Source organism: Aspergillus pseudonomiae, assembly GCF_009193645.1.
Source record: "Aspergillus pseudonomiae strain CBS 119388 unplaced genomic scaffold BDV37scaffold_74, whole genome shotgun sequence".
NCBI classification, from domain to species: domain Eukaryota; kingdom Fungi; phylum Ascomycota; class Eurotiomycetes; order Eurotiales; family Aspergillaceae; genus Aspergillus; species Aspergillus pseudonomiae.
The window spans coordinates 60956-73985 of NW_022476066.1; the positions used below are offsets into that span (position 1 = coordinate 60956).

The 13030-nt window shown below is 50.1% G+C and overlaps 5 protein-coding genes across 5 annotated transcripts; 1 reads left to right on the top strand and 4 right to left on the bottom strand.

Moving 5' to 3' along the window:
* Positions 1 to 207: 207 nt before the first annotated feature.
* BDV37DRAFT_256907 (bZIP transcription factor) lies at positions 208 to 1200 on the top strand. Its single transcript, XM_032082876.1, has one exon. It carries the CDS (start codon positions 599 to 601, stop codon positions 1097 to 1099), a length of 501 nt encoding a protein of 166 aa, XP_031938034.1. The 5' UTR covers positions 208 to 598; the 3' UTR covers positions 1100 to 1200.
* A 190-nt stretch (positions 1201 to 1390) lies between these two features.
* BDV37DRAFT_256908 (KRR1 small subunit processome component) lies at positions 1391 to 2892 on the bottom strand. Its single transcript, XM_032082877.1, has 3 exons — positions 2789 to 2892; positions 2451 to 2723; positions 1391 to 2379 (listed from the first exon to the last, which is right to left on the bottom strand). Exons 1-3 carry the CDS (start codon positions 2846 to 2848, stop codon positions 1627 to 1629), a joined length of 1086 nt encoding a protein of 361 aa, XP_031938035.1. The 5' UTR covers positions 2849 to 2892; the 3' UTR covers positions 1391 to 1626.
* A 1421-nt stretch (positions 2893 to 4313) lies between these two features.
* On the bottom strand, positions 4314 to 6883 carry BDV37DRAFT_274213 (class I SAM-dependent methyltransferase; the record flags this gene model as incomplete). The annotated part of the gene is made up of 6 exons (XM_032085195.1): positions 4314 to 4470; positions 5102 to 5279; positions 5332 to 5570; positions 5649 to 5770; positions 6093 to 6254; positions 6800 to 6883. 6 exons carry the CDS (start codon positions 6881 to 6883, stop codon positions 4314 to 4316), a joined length of 942 nt encoding a protein of 313 aa, XP_031938036.1.
* A 2042-nt stretch (positions 6884 to 8925) lies between these two features.
* Positions 8926 to 10347, bottom strand: BDV37DRAFT_256920 (uncharacterized protein). Its single transcript, XM_032082879.1, has 3 exons — positions 9828 to 10347; positions 9476 to 9683; positions 8926 to 9354 (listed from the first exon to the last, which is right to left on the bottom strand). The coding sequence occupies exons 1-3, from the start codon at positions 10242 to 10244 to the stop codon at positions 9299 to 9301; spliced, it is 681 nt and encodes a 226-aa protein (XP_031938037.1). The 5' UTR covers positions 10245 to 10347; the 3' UTR covers positions 8926 to 9298.
* A 705-nt stretch (positions 10348 to 11052) lies between these two features.
* Positions 11053 to 12890, bottom strand: BDV37DRAFT_274215 (MDR family MFS transporter; the record flags this gene model as incomplete). Its single annotated transcript, XM_032085196.1, has 5 exons — positions 11053 to 11685; positions 11749 to 12271; positions 12331 to 12531; positions 12584 to 12669; positions 12738 to 12890. The coding sequence occupies 5 exons, from the start codon at positions 12888 to 12890 to the stop codon at positions 11053 to 11055; spliced, it is 1596 nt and encodes a 531-aa protein (XP_031938038.1).
* Positions 12891 to 13030: the final 140 nt, after the last annotated feature.

Genomic DNA, 13030 nt, shown 5'->3' on the forward strand with positions numbered 1-13030 from the left:
TGGTCGTAAAGCATACCCTCCTGTCTTGCACATACTTAGCTATACTAAGTTTCCTATTAGACGGTAAATGACACCCTCCAATAGGGGGCGAAGTGACCCACAAAGCCCCAGAGGGTCTCCCAGTGGTACCACCAGTATATAAAACGCACGTTTGAGTCGCCAGGCCACTAGTTTTCTTCCTCACATCAACAGATGAGCTGCTAAGCCGGCAGCCACTAGCACGCACCATCCAAACCGAGCCGCAAGCATCAGCCTCTCCCTGTAGAGGAGAGGCCCTAAACCTTGAGCTCGTGGCCGCACAACAACCACCCAAGTCCCTCATGGCCATTTCGCACACCGTGGTTTTCGCCCGACCACAGCAACAGAAGGAACCTGTCCCTCCCTGGTGAGCCCTCGTGGGAGTCAGTGCCCGACTTCATAGCTTCGGGACTTAACTGGAACAATGGCATGTTGGAGACCCAGTCTGGGCAGCAACCGGACGCTGCTCATATCCGAGCTGATCCCCTGCTTCCCTCGGACCCGCCAGTTTCTACTTCTCTGACGGCATCGTTCGGCCCAATCGAAGATACTGCCCTCTCGAGACTGTTCAGTCCATTAAATGCATCGTCTACGGGGGCCGGATTCAATGGTATGTCATTTATTGGTTGTTTTCCCCACCAATGTGGTTGAAACTATGACTGACCGGGTACCAGATTATCATGAAACTCATGGTGATAACCACGTCTCCCACCAGGATAGTGTATCTCGGCAACAGAACCCCGGCCTAATCAGTAACGAAACTCCACCGTCGAACACTACCGTGGCAGAGGCACTACCTGGTCAAGAATACCCATTACCCCCTGAAGTATCCAACGTCGGTCGTTCTAAGCGCAAAGCTGGCACCCTGGAAGAGGACTCTAGCGATGAGAAGGCCACGACGGCCATCAAACGCCAGCGCAACACCATGGCGGCGCGGAGGTACCGTCAGAAGGGACGTGATCGCATTGCTGAGCTGGAGTGTGCTTTGAGAGATGTGGAGCAGGAGCGAGACGAGCTCAGGCTCCAGCTGGCGAGGAGAGAGGCTGAAGTGGCTGCTTTGAAGGAGATGTTGAGGGGGTAGATGGAGGTTCTTGGGGAATGCCGATTTATGGATTTGTTGTAGATGTTTTATTTTTTTTTTCTGTTGAAATTGAGTGGCATGTTTTCTTGGTTGGAGGCTTTGTCCATATATAGGTTATATTAGTTTTTACTGTAAATGTAACGATATATGTTTTTGGGTTGATATGGTTAATCTAGATGGCTCAATACATATCGTACATGGAGTAGGTTATAACAATGGCGAAATTGGGTTAAATCACTGTTAGTTTATGTTGTAGGATATACTTCAGTAATGAGATTATACTGGAGTATCTTCGTCTGGAGCTACTCTCGCGGCTACAAGTTATAAATGCTAAAACCAAACTAGAGAAAGAAGCAAAAGGATATATATATTTTTTCGGTCCAAACTTTTGGAAGAGTGAAAAAAACTCCAGCCCATGCTATGCCTAAGCGCCGTATCTCGGGAAAGTGAACGTGAAGGATCAATATCTGACGGAGAACATAAAAGAAAAGAGTAGCATAAGGAGAACAAAAATATCAGTAACAAGCTTAAGAGTCTCCATCCGACGAGGCGCTCTCCTTCGACTTGCTCTTCTTCTTCTTCTTCTTCTCCTTCTTTTCGGAACCCTCGGCGTCTGCCTCTGCTTCCGAGTCGCGCTTCCGCTTCTTCTTCTCTTTCTTCTCTTTCTTTTCCTTCTTGGCACTCTCCAGCTCCTCGGGCGGCACGAAGGCCTTGGCCCGCTCTTGCATCTTCTCTTCGCGCTTCAGGCGTTGCTTCTCCATAAGCTCCTCCTTCTGTGCACGGTCCTTGGCCTCCTTGGACAAGAAGTACTCGCCCGACTCGATCTGCAAGTCCACCTTGCTCTTCTCCGGGGCCGGTGGGAAAGGAGTATACACCTTCTTGGACTTGTCGGTGACCTTGAACGGCATGCGACGCTTCGAGAGGGTGCGCTTCTTGAAGTTTGGCAGGAATCGGTCCCAGGATTCTTGGGCCAACGTGGGGTCCTTGGCCAATTCACGTTTGATCATGAGCTCCTTAATGTGGTAGATGGGATGGATGTTGGCCATGCAGTCGTTTACCACCCTGCGCACTTCTTTCAGACCCTTGTAAGGACCCATTGCGGAGACGGTGTTTCCTTGCACCAGGATATATGTCTCGGTTAGGAGCTCGAGAGCTTTGAGAGTCGAACCGTTTGGTCCTAGGATACGTTGGCGACGCTTTACGAAACGTTCTTTATTGCGGACTTGGCTTCGGATTTTGATGATATCGCATGCGACGCCATCCTCGAGGATTTTCAGAGCCTATCATCAATCAAAACGATTAGCGGATGGGTCCCGACAGTATTGCGAAACAGTGGACAAGATCAACCTACCTGTTGCACAGGCACACTTCTGGCAAGCAGCTTGATGAGATCACGGGCCTTGAGAATTGCGGCGGGGTCAAAAGTCTTCCGGGTGGTCTTCACAGTCATGCTACCCTCCACCAAATCCAGAGTACAAGCGATTCCCTGCTTTTCCAGAGCCCTTGTCACGACGGGCCATGCTTCCTTCAGGTAAACTTCACGATATTTGGGGAAGAGCGTCGCGAAAGAGGATTCCTCGGCGAAACTACCGGCGACATTATCATCGGCTTTGAAGGGCTCGATCTAGTCGCAGATGGTAGGTTAGGAGACGAGCGCATATCGCCTGGGGAGATATAAGAAGAACAAACCTTCCACTTATCGATGTCATCCGTATCCCACGGCTTATCCTTCTTGTATGTGGACGGCATTTTGGAAGATTCGGTTGCGCAGCCTTTCTGGCAGGTGGTACAGGATTATTCTTCGACGGAACTGAACTGGCGGCCAACTTTTTTCTGATCCGCGCGGAGGCTTACCACTTTGGGCATTTAGCGCGCAGAGCGCTTGGGACGGAACCCAGACAGGGAAATATGCGCTGTAGACGCACAAGCGCCCGATTGAACGGTTCGGGCGTCTACGCGGATGAGCCTCAAAGGTGCTTCTCCAGCAATTGGGCGTCTGGTTGGTCAATCCTCGGTTTATCGGCGGGTCCCATTCCACAATCTGTGATAAGTTAAACCACGCAGAAGAAACGAAGCTACAGATTGCCACATGGCAGTGTTGAGTGGCCTTCCGAGTGCAGACGTGGTTGACCCAGCTACATTACGAGTCGTAGCTGAATTCGATAGATCAAATACAGCTGTGAGCATGGCAGATCCAACTAAGCCCCTTTTTAGCATTCCATGTCCGTGGCGTTGGGTCTCCTTGGTGGGAAACCGGGGCACGGGACAAGAAACATCAGTTTGGCCTTGGAAGAGCAAGACCATCCAGTGTCTTCTAGACACAAATTGAAGCCACTGTTGAGTTCTGGTGCTTAGATTACACTACAGCAATGGCCCTCTGCCATTTAATCTCGGAGAAAAAGAAAGGCAAGGTGTACTGGGAAATTACAAGAGGCCCGCAGCTCCCTTTGCCCCACACAGTCTATCGTAGGAAACTTTCCCTTCAGGACGAAGGCACCAACCAGAGTCCAGAAAGGGCCGTTTGGAATATGGAAATTTGCCTGTAGCATCGCCTTTAATTGTTCTCTCTGGCCCAATCCATGGTTTGACCACTCGCCTTTTTGTGGTGTAATTAGAGTTTCAAGAGGTGGCCACTATTGATAAGTCGTAACGGCGAATCTGGAAGGCAGAGATTGGCAACGCTAATCCTAACCAGCGATCCGCTAGAGGGTTCTGGATGGGTGCATGCCAATCCTCGGTGTAGTATTTCACGGGCAATCAAGGCAGGAGTAATTGGACATTGTATCGACAGGATTACGGAGGTAGAGGGAGGAGAGGGAGCTTCCATCAGGGACGATGTTGGCAGGTAATTTTTTTTGTTGCTGCTTACGGAGTAAGGTTCAGAGACGACCCGTCAGTTTGGTACCCTACCCGAGACGGGGCCCGTTTCCCAGTCCTTCTTGTCCCCTACACCGTCTTCCTTTTCTCTTTCCCTCTCTCTCTCCCTTCCTCGGTGACAATACCTTCAGGTTCGAATTGGTGGACCACTCCCTCGGGGTTTCCACTGAACCTTGGCTGTGTCGGACAAGCTATCATATTCGCGGTATGCCCGCTAGCCCTTGAGATGATGATTCTAGGTGCACGGGCGTTGTTTGATTCCCTCTTCCCACTCACTTGAGTTGTCTTCTGGCTTTTGGACCGACAGTCCCCATCCATCTAGCACTCACTGTTGATTCTAGAAAGCCACAGATCCCCAGTGGTGCCTTCCGGACCGATATGTGATCAAGACAACGACGACAGTTCCGTTGCTTCCTAGAAACGAAGATGACCGCTCACGCAGAGTCAGCTGGCTGAGGAACGAAGGGCTCATTCCATCAACACAGTCCTCTTTCCTGGGCTAAAACGAAGCTGCATTTCCGGCATACGCCCAGGACTCTGCCTAGTCTCTTTAAACAGGCCTCTTGAGGGCCCAGTCCTCGTGCTGCAAGTCAGCGAGGTTCCGGTTTCATTGTCCATTTCAGAGTGACCCGTCTCCGAATTCGAGCCCGCTGCTATCTTGATTCCCTGTAGAGTGCCGTCATATGCGAGAGGCAGCCTTCCGTTGGACGTTTGGTGCAAGGAGTTACCTGCTAGTTTGGATAACTACACTGTCGCTTGTGGACGGTTCAGCCATGCGGAGTGGTGATAGTACTTAGGACCGCCAGGGGCATGACTCCTAGAGGTGACAGAAGATACTGAGACGCAATTCTGGTGGAAACTGACCAATATTTAACTGTTTTCAAGCTCTATCTGTCCAATGCCAAAATATCTAATCTGTTGAAGGAACATTATGGTTCCCTTGGGCAGTCAAGCCAGAAACGTCTTCGATAGAGATACAACACCTCTCTACAAACCGTGAGAAGAGGATTGCGGATTGAATATCACACCCGTCCCTTCGGCAATATTTACTGGGGTTTTCTTCCAATGCAAACATACCTGGTGTTGTTAGAACACCGTCACGGACTGCCTGAAGAACGGACTTACAGGGGAAAGTAGGCCTTCAGATTGTGGGTATCGGCTTCCTGCTGTGCTCGCGCTATCAGCTCCGCGAACTGCTGTGGGGGCATCCGCAGTCGTTGGGTAAATGGATAAAGCCCCAACGCGGGAAGCAGTTTTTTAACATTGTCACGGTTTTTGGCGCCTATATCTCGCATCCTGGGGTCTATACAGTGTTAAAAGATACCTTTCACTCGTATAACGTGTGTGCACTTTACCATTTGACCATGCAGATAGAGGAAGCGGGATCATTCGAGCATCGACCTCCGTCAGGCCTGCTGCTGTCAGAAGATTTCTCAACCTTGTCCCCACGCGAAGGTCCTTCACTTCCTCCAAAGAGCCCATTAATTGCGTGCTCCATTGCCTCAATGCATGCTGCTCGGTGATTGAGCCGTTATCTGACTGGACATTGAAGTATATCTCGACTAATTGCACCCAGCCCCCTGGCTTTAAAACTCTGTGACAACGAAAGGTTAGTCTGAGGTGTCGGCGATACCTTATGTTGGACCGGAGAGCCGGTCTTCAGGAACCAGACCTTTGAATGTCTCGGATATAGGAGGGCCAGCGGTCTCGGTTGATGCCGGTTGCGAGCAGCCTTGAATGGACAAGGTCGAAGTAATTCGGGGGGAATGTGAATGGACGGTTCAGATCATCGACCTATATGGCGACATAGATACGTTAGTGACACATTTCTCAGAATTCACAGGCTCCCATTCTGGACTTATCTCTGCTAGAATCGGCAAATGGGGTTGCAGGAGACATTTCGTCGAGCAGCGAGAATGTGGAAAAGGGGCACAGTTTTAGGGACTCTTGCATAGCGAGGCTCCCGCAGTCGAGAGATGATCAACTCACTTGTAGGCATAAATTCTCCGGTATATCGTCTGGGTTCATATAGGGGTATATATCGAGGCCGATTACCTTCAGTTGAGGTAATTAGCTGGTTGGTACCTGGGGAGAAGAACCCACCTGGACTACGTACCTTACATCTAGGGTGCTGCTCTGCAGTCTCAATAGCCCACGATCCAGTGCCATAACCACAGTCGAGGATCTTTTGAGGCTGTGGGATCGGCGGGAATATTAGCCTGTTGTCGAAAACCTTGTTGAAAACCTGGTGCTGGAGCTCGAGTCGTTCTGCCTCTTCCTGGCGGTGGATCTGCGGTCAGCTCTGTCCCGAGAGTCCCAGACTTTTTTTTTTTTTTTTTTTTTTTTGATCTTACTCCGTCTACCGGCTCAAAAAATATCTGGTGGTCGATCGAGAACTTTTGGAACACGCGACTTTGGATGGTGACGGTCTCAAGGTACACGGCGTCCAAGGCTTCCGTTTCCGAGTCAGGGCTCCTTAACGACCCAGAAAGTCAGTGCTCATGGTCTGTCCACGATCTAGCGGCGGGTTTAGGTACGTCATGGTTGACCCTTCTCTGGAATGCTCACGAGGGGCTGGGGTTGAACGAGTTACGAATTGAATCAAGGGCAGCAAGGAAATCCCATCTCTCAGGGAGTCTCTATCGTGGGGAGTGGGTGGCAGGCTATGTTGTGGTTAAGAGATCTCTTTGTTGAAGCGATCGACGGGGCACGAAGAATCTTCGACGAGAAAAGTACCGCTGCACACGAACCAAAAATGACTATATTGCACTCCATGGACTATTGGTGAAGCAGTCTGTACTATGCGGGACTGAGTCTTCGTACTAAAATGTACGGCCGGTAAAGGAAAATCCGTCCAGGCCAGTCCCAGACGTCTGTCTTGCCTTTTGCAAGAACCCAGCAAATCATGGTCCTTAAACCCCCCTTCAAAGAGGCAAAATTCAGTCAATGGCAGGCCACCCTTTCGAACTACTACATTTCCCTCCGTGACAGCAGGTTAAACATCGCCCGCCCTTGTCTTTAAAATGAAATACGACTACCTCGGGGGTATTCGCCCAGGATTACATCCCACCAGTCTGCAGCGAAGGGAGGGGTCGGCGGTGCTTCCGGAGGGGCCACCGATGCCGACGGCGTTCGATGCCTAGGAGGGCTAATTCACTAACCCTTGGGACTTCACCCTTCACCCACCCTATCAGTCTATTTGAGAGCGGGTTAGACATCGTCGCACGGGGTTTCAGTTTCTCCTCGACTCCCTGATTTGGTAGGAACGCTTAAGGATCGTCTTGAGATCCTTGTTTCTTAGTGCGGACCGAGACTTTAGGCATTTTCGCAGTTAGTACTGGGCTCACGTGTTGTCTCCAATCACTAATTTTACATGTCTCTGCAGGCCAGGGAGTATCAGTAACTCGGTCTCATCCACAGCCCTAACCTTTGCATGGCCACACAACACTAGATCTGCGTGAAAAAAAAAAAAAAATTTTTTTTCTAAAAAAAATTATGGATTGAAGGACAGGCCTGCATGGTGGGGGTGGCACGTCATGATGTAATATCCCTGGGATACTCACGCCCGCAGAAATAATCGCAGGAGGGATACTGGGGTTCTACGACAGTGAATCACGGACGACGAAATAAATACCCGATGGTCACCCTGCAGATGCGATCAGCTATTGCGGATACACTAAGGATTAGCTGAAGCTAAAGCACGCTGGTTCACGCCGTCTGACTGTGTTCAATGCTGGCTGTAGGGATGGTCAATGGCCTAGCCGTTGACCTCAGCTTGGTGCTGGCTGTGCCCAAACAGCCACCCATTGTAAGCCTGGCTATCCCAATATGTGAGCCATTTAAGGGTAAGTAATTTGAAAAAAATGACGGCATCGATATTTGAATAAGTGGGGGGAATCCTGGAGGCGTGGCTTGTGAGATGGGCAATATATCGGGTTTGGCTCACAATCTAGCCCAATTCTATGAACTATATTCTCTTTGGGTACTTGAAATCTTCCCTTTTCCCCTCAATCACAGCCTGCGCCTCTTTCTCACCGCTCCTTTTGTGCGTCGCCCGTCGTGCTGGAGCTTGAGACAAATGACACTAAGGCACCCACACGATGGGTCACGGTCCCGATTGAGAATAGCAGAGTATATCTGACAAGCGACGGCGCTTGGCGGGTGGGCCAACGATCTTTAGGTCGCACGGAGGACTCTCTTAAGAGACAAGATATGCAAGCGATGGGTCGGGGCGTCGGAGGCCTGAACAACTGTGGAGTATGGGAACAGATTGATTTTGATTGACCTGACAAGGAATACGAGGCCTATAGACTACTTTGCGGCATCCCCATAGCTCTATGATGCCAATTCCCGCTCTTGGAATTGAGTTCAATGGTTACTTTCAGGGAAAATTCCACTAACGGGGAGAGAGGCGAGATGGGAGTCCAACGGGCAAATCAGCGTCGCCTCGGTCGAGGATTGCTCTTCCTTCGACCGTTCTAGTGGATTTTCACGAGAGTGTTGGGTTGGTCATGGCCATTGATTCTGATTTGCGGTCGTACACCCATGACCATCACTAAGCATGCAGACCGGGAATCCATGCAGGGCCAACGCCAGATGAGCACCCAAGCTGTCGGGTCTTTTGACAACAGGAATTAAGCCCAGGGCCGACAAGGCATATTGGCAGCGATCCCAGAACCACGGTTCAGCTTCGGGAAAGCAGTGCGCAGCGCCGGAGACTACAGCGGTTAGGCCCGCTAGTGTGGGCGGACTAAAAAACCCACCCACATCGTGCTACACCACGTCGCACGCTCGATGGAGTACCAATCGCTTTATCATTACGTTGCACGCTTGTCGTCATTTTAATTAATTATCCTTTTTTTTTCACTGTATTTTTCTGCCGTCTCTTTTTTTTTTTTTTTTTGTTTTTTTTTTTTTTTTTTTTTTTTTTTTTTTTTTTTTTTCCGGGTGCTTTGACCATCTGTCACAGTCCCTCCACAATATCTCGAGATCTGTCTGTGCGTACCGATCGACGTCGAAATGGCAAAAACAATTAGTATCCAGAGTAATTTGGTGGCAAACCAGCTAACAGACATAGAGAGAGAAGATCATTGCATTTGGTTCATATAACGTCATACAGTATACATCTACACCTTCATACTCCAGTGGCCCATATCATCGTACCAACATCTACCTAACCTCCAAAGACCCAGTCATATGCTTGACACTAGCATCAATGATCTCCATCACAAACGCAGCCTCTTGCTCAGTGCGTGGGGCATAAATCAAAAGATATTCTGACGGAAGCGAGATGACTTTTCCTCCAAAAAGGGCCTTGGGAACCTAAACCCCAGATAATCTATGCCGTTGCCCCCAACCAGCTTCAATCACTTTCTTGCCTGTTAGTCATGTCCGGGTCAGTCTCATGTCTAGAGAAAACATGTATACTCTTCTTTGCTCCGTGCGACAGGGTATCAACGGGGTAGCAACAGCGAATCAAGATGGGAAGAGGAATCATACAGTCAGCAGGAGCCAAAGTCAAATGCAGCGAGAAGTCCTTCAACCGATGGATATGCGCAATCTCGCCCCTCATCTGCTTCGCAGCGGGAGTCGGGAGAAGGCCGTCGGCGAGAAAGAGGGCGTCGGCGTGAAGCTCGAGCTTCGACGGGGCAAGTGCAACGAGGTGTTGGTTGCGATTGGCGAAGGCGTAGAAGTCCCGATTCAATTTCTTTATCCCCGGTAAGTAAGTACATACCAAAGTCTTGTATGTGCATTACACTGTTGCATATTCGTGACAGACACAAAACCCATATTAAATAAAAAAATCAAAATAAATAAACACAAACAAATCTATGCGCATCACAATACATACCTCCTTAATCTCCTCCGACGGAAACTCCGTAATCTGTCTCTGCGGTACAATATGCGGTCCAACCTCAGGCCGATGATCTCTCTTCCTCATGCTGTTCCATTCATCACCGAGATAGCTCGTCGTCTCGCCCGCTGCAATCTTCGCATCATAGACCCCCGTCGAGAACATCTCCCTCCCCCACGGCGGAAGAATCACACTGGCCGCAAACCATCCGATCAAGTTATACGGCACTCCACCGGGCCCATAGGAGAGAAAAGTCCGATAATCGCGATACACACGAGGAAGGGTAAATGCCACTACCGCCGCCGACAATGCAGAAAGAACAACCCGGGTATTATTGCCTGATTGTATCGGGAAGCGGAACTGAGGGATATGCGAGGAGAAGAAAGTCGAGGCTTTTTCGAGTAGGGATGTCATTTTGGATGATTAGGTAGGTACCTGTGATGTTGTAGTCCGGGTTGAGATTGTATAGTATAATTATAGGCTTGTGTTTTTGTTTTTGTTTTTGTTTTCCTTCTATTGATAGTAAATGTTTTTCTAGGTAGGGTGGCCACGGTCTTGATTTATACTATTTATATAGTAGTAGTAGGTGGTAGCTGAATCGACGAAACCCGTGACAATGATCTACCGGGGGTTGCCGGTCGGGTTCGGGATTGGTGGCACTGCACCAAGGGATTGCGTTGTGAATGTACGAGCGGACCAATCATGTTGGATTATTGTGGATTGGGGGTTTGGGTTATTTGGGTGTTGATATTTTAGGTGGTTGCACTATTGGATAGGTCTTACGCAAGTAGGAACCCAGGTTATCGCAAGGTTCGCCTGTTTGGTCTGCTTAGGTACTGGTAACTTAGAGATAGGTTGGCATCGTAGGTAAGATGTGGCCCCCAACTGGTGGATGGGTGCGGGTTGCCTGGTGTTGGGGGACTGGGTCTGGATTTACTGTATAAGGTTGGTTGGGTCGGAGGGCTCGAGGACTGCGAGGCTGGTCTACTGGTTCGTGGAATCAATTGATGGGTGCTACTATCCATGGTCTCTATGCTATATGTGGTGTATGGAAGGGTTGTCAATAGGATGTCTGTACTGTCTACTAACCAGAGATGGTGGCCTTCATTGTGCGCCGGTCATACAGGAGTTATGTGCAAAGCTAGACGGCATATTCTCGCGTGGGTATGATACGATTTCCCTGGTCAGACGAATCAGGTCGCTACTCGATACGCAGAAGCATTCAAGCTTCCTTTCGCTTCACGCTCCTCCACTCCATCCCCAGCGCTCCAATCATACTGGCGCAAGCCAGACCGACGGGAAGAAAGAAAGCCGTCGTCAAGGCCTGATCGTAGCCCTCAATCACTCGAGGAATATCAGCGGAAGGAACATACTTCTCCAAATCGGACATTCTCATAGCCGACAACGAGTACGTGTCTAGGTTGGGCAACAACGACCCCAAACGCGTGAGCAGCTGTCCCGTGAAGATAGTCTGCGCGATAGAGACGAAGAGAGCCGGTCCGAAGTTTTGAGCGAAGATGATCACAGCAATGCCCATCGGGGAATCATCGACTGGTAGAATAGTCTGGGCTGCGACCTGAGGGCCTTGAAAGCCCACGCCCGCCCCTACGCCCAGGAGCGCCTGGTAGCAGAGAAGAGAGGCCAGGGACTGCTTCACTGACAGTGTTGTTAGCAAACCTGCCGCAATGGGGGTCAATATCCCGGTCAAAATCATGAACGGGGCATAGTATCCCAGAAGGCTGGTGGCGGAGCTTCCACACATGACAGCAACAGGCACGCCGATCGCGATGGGGAGGCTCAGCACACCGGATACCGTGGCGGATACACCGCGAACGACTTGAAAATAGGTTGGCATCTAAGAGTGAGAAAAATGTCAATCAATGTAACCGGGGGGGAAGGGAGTTGAATTTGGTCGTACATAATACTCGAAAACAGAGAGTGTGGAATTATTGCAAAAGGAAAACCACATCCCGGCGAGCAAACTGCGACGCCGCATGATTCGCCCCGGAAGCAGGGCGTTATCACCTCTTCTCCTTTCCTGCCACATGAATGCACCCAGAAGAACAGCCGTCAAGATGAAGAGAACAATGATCCGTGCGTTTCCCCATCCGTACTTGGAGCCACCCCATTGTAGGGCTAGCAACAAAGACGTGATCGAGGGCACAAAGATGCTCGTTCCGAGGAGATCAAGTTGGCGAAGCTTTTCTCCCCATGGAAGGTTTACCCGGGCGTTCTTCTGAGGGTCTTCGAAGAAAAGTAAGATCAATAGGAAGGACAAGCCCCCAATGGGCAGGTTGATATAGAAACACCATCTCCATGAGGCAGAATCGGTCAGTGCTCCCCCAAGTAGTGGGGCTACAGTCGCCGACGCACCCTCAACCCCAGCCGCGATACCAGTGAAAAACGGACGTCGACGGAGCGGAAAGCTCTGCACTACCATGCTATAGTTCCGCGTGTTAGCTGGAACGGATAGTTTACTGGCATACTAGTGCAAACGAACGTGAAGACTCCAGATATGATACCCGCACAGCCCATACCAGAGATCGCACGTCCCAGAACCAGCGCGGCGGAAGTGGGTGATATACCGGCAACCAACGACCCTATCTCGAAAATGACGACTGAGGCAACGAAAACGTGTTTGACTGAGAATAGATGGTACAGCTTGCCAAACATAAATTGGAACGAGCAGGAGGTCAAGCGGCTGTGCTCCGTTAGCGCATCGAACTGATTCCGGAAAAATGGGAGAAACTGACTATGCCGAGTAATACCAACCAACATCTTCAATGGTTCCGAAATGCGTGGTAATATTTGGTAACGCTGTCGCGATCATATTGAAATCCTAAACGTCTCTCTTAGCATGAAGTGGTTCCATCGGCCTATGTGGCATCCAGGGGCAAGAAAACGGACCAAACCAGTGAGGATCAACGACATGCACATGGCAAGGAGCACGACAAGGAATTGAAAGCCGGTGGGATACTCCATGCTCTCTTCTTTACATGGGACATCTTGTACTTGTAGCATCAATGTTGGAGTGCGAGCCTCATCTTCGGGAGCCATCATGGCGAAGACACTACAGCCCGACAAGATGCGAGTTGACAGCGTATGAGTTTGAGGTGGACAGCATTTTATACCTGCAATGGTCGGGGTTCGGAATAGACTAGGTATACGATATACAATGGAAGGCGTCCACTGCGCCCGGC

Coding starts and splice junctions, on each gene's coding strand:
- BDV37DRAFT_256908 (XM_032082877.1), bottom strand. CDS start 2,848: ATGCCGTCCACATACAAGAAGGATAAGCCGTGGGATACGGATGACATC. Junction 2,724..2,788: donor ATGACATCGATAAGTGGAAG/GTTTGTTCTTCT, acceptor ATCTGCGACTAG/ATCGAGCCCTTCAAAGCCGA. Junction 2,380..2,450: donor GAAGTGTGCCTGTGCAACAG/GTAGGTTGATCT, acceptor GATTGATGATAG/GCTCTGAAAATCCTCGAGGA.
- BDV37DRAFT_256920 (XM_032082879.1), bottom strand. CDS start 10,244: ATGACATCCCTACTCGAAAAAGCCTCGACTTTCTTCTCCTCGCATATC. Junction 9,684..9,827: donor CGTCGGAGGAGATTAAGGAG/GTATGTATTGTG, acceptor CCGGGGATAAAG/AAATTGAATCGGGACTTCTA. Junction 9,355..9,475: donor GACTTTGGCTCCTGCTGACT/GTATGATTCCTC, acceptor CATGACTAACAG/GCAAGAAAGTGATTGAAGCT.
- BDV37DRAFT_256907 (XM_032082876.1), top strand. CDS start 599: ATGCATCGTCTACGGGGGCCGGATTCAATGGTATGTCATTTATTGGTT.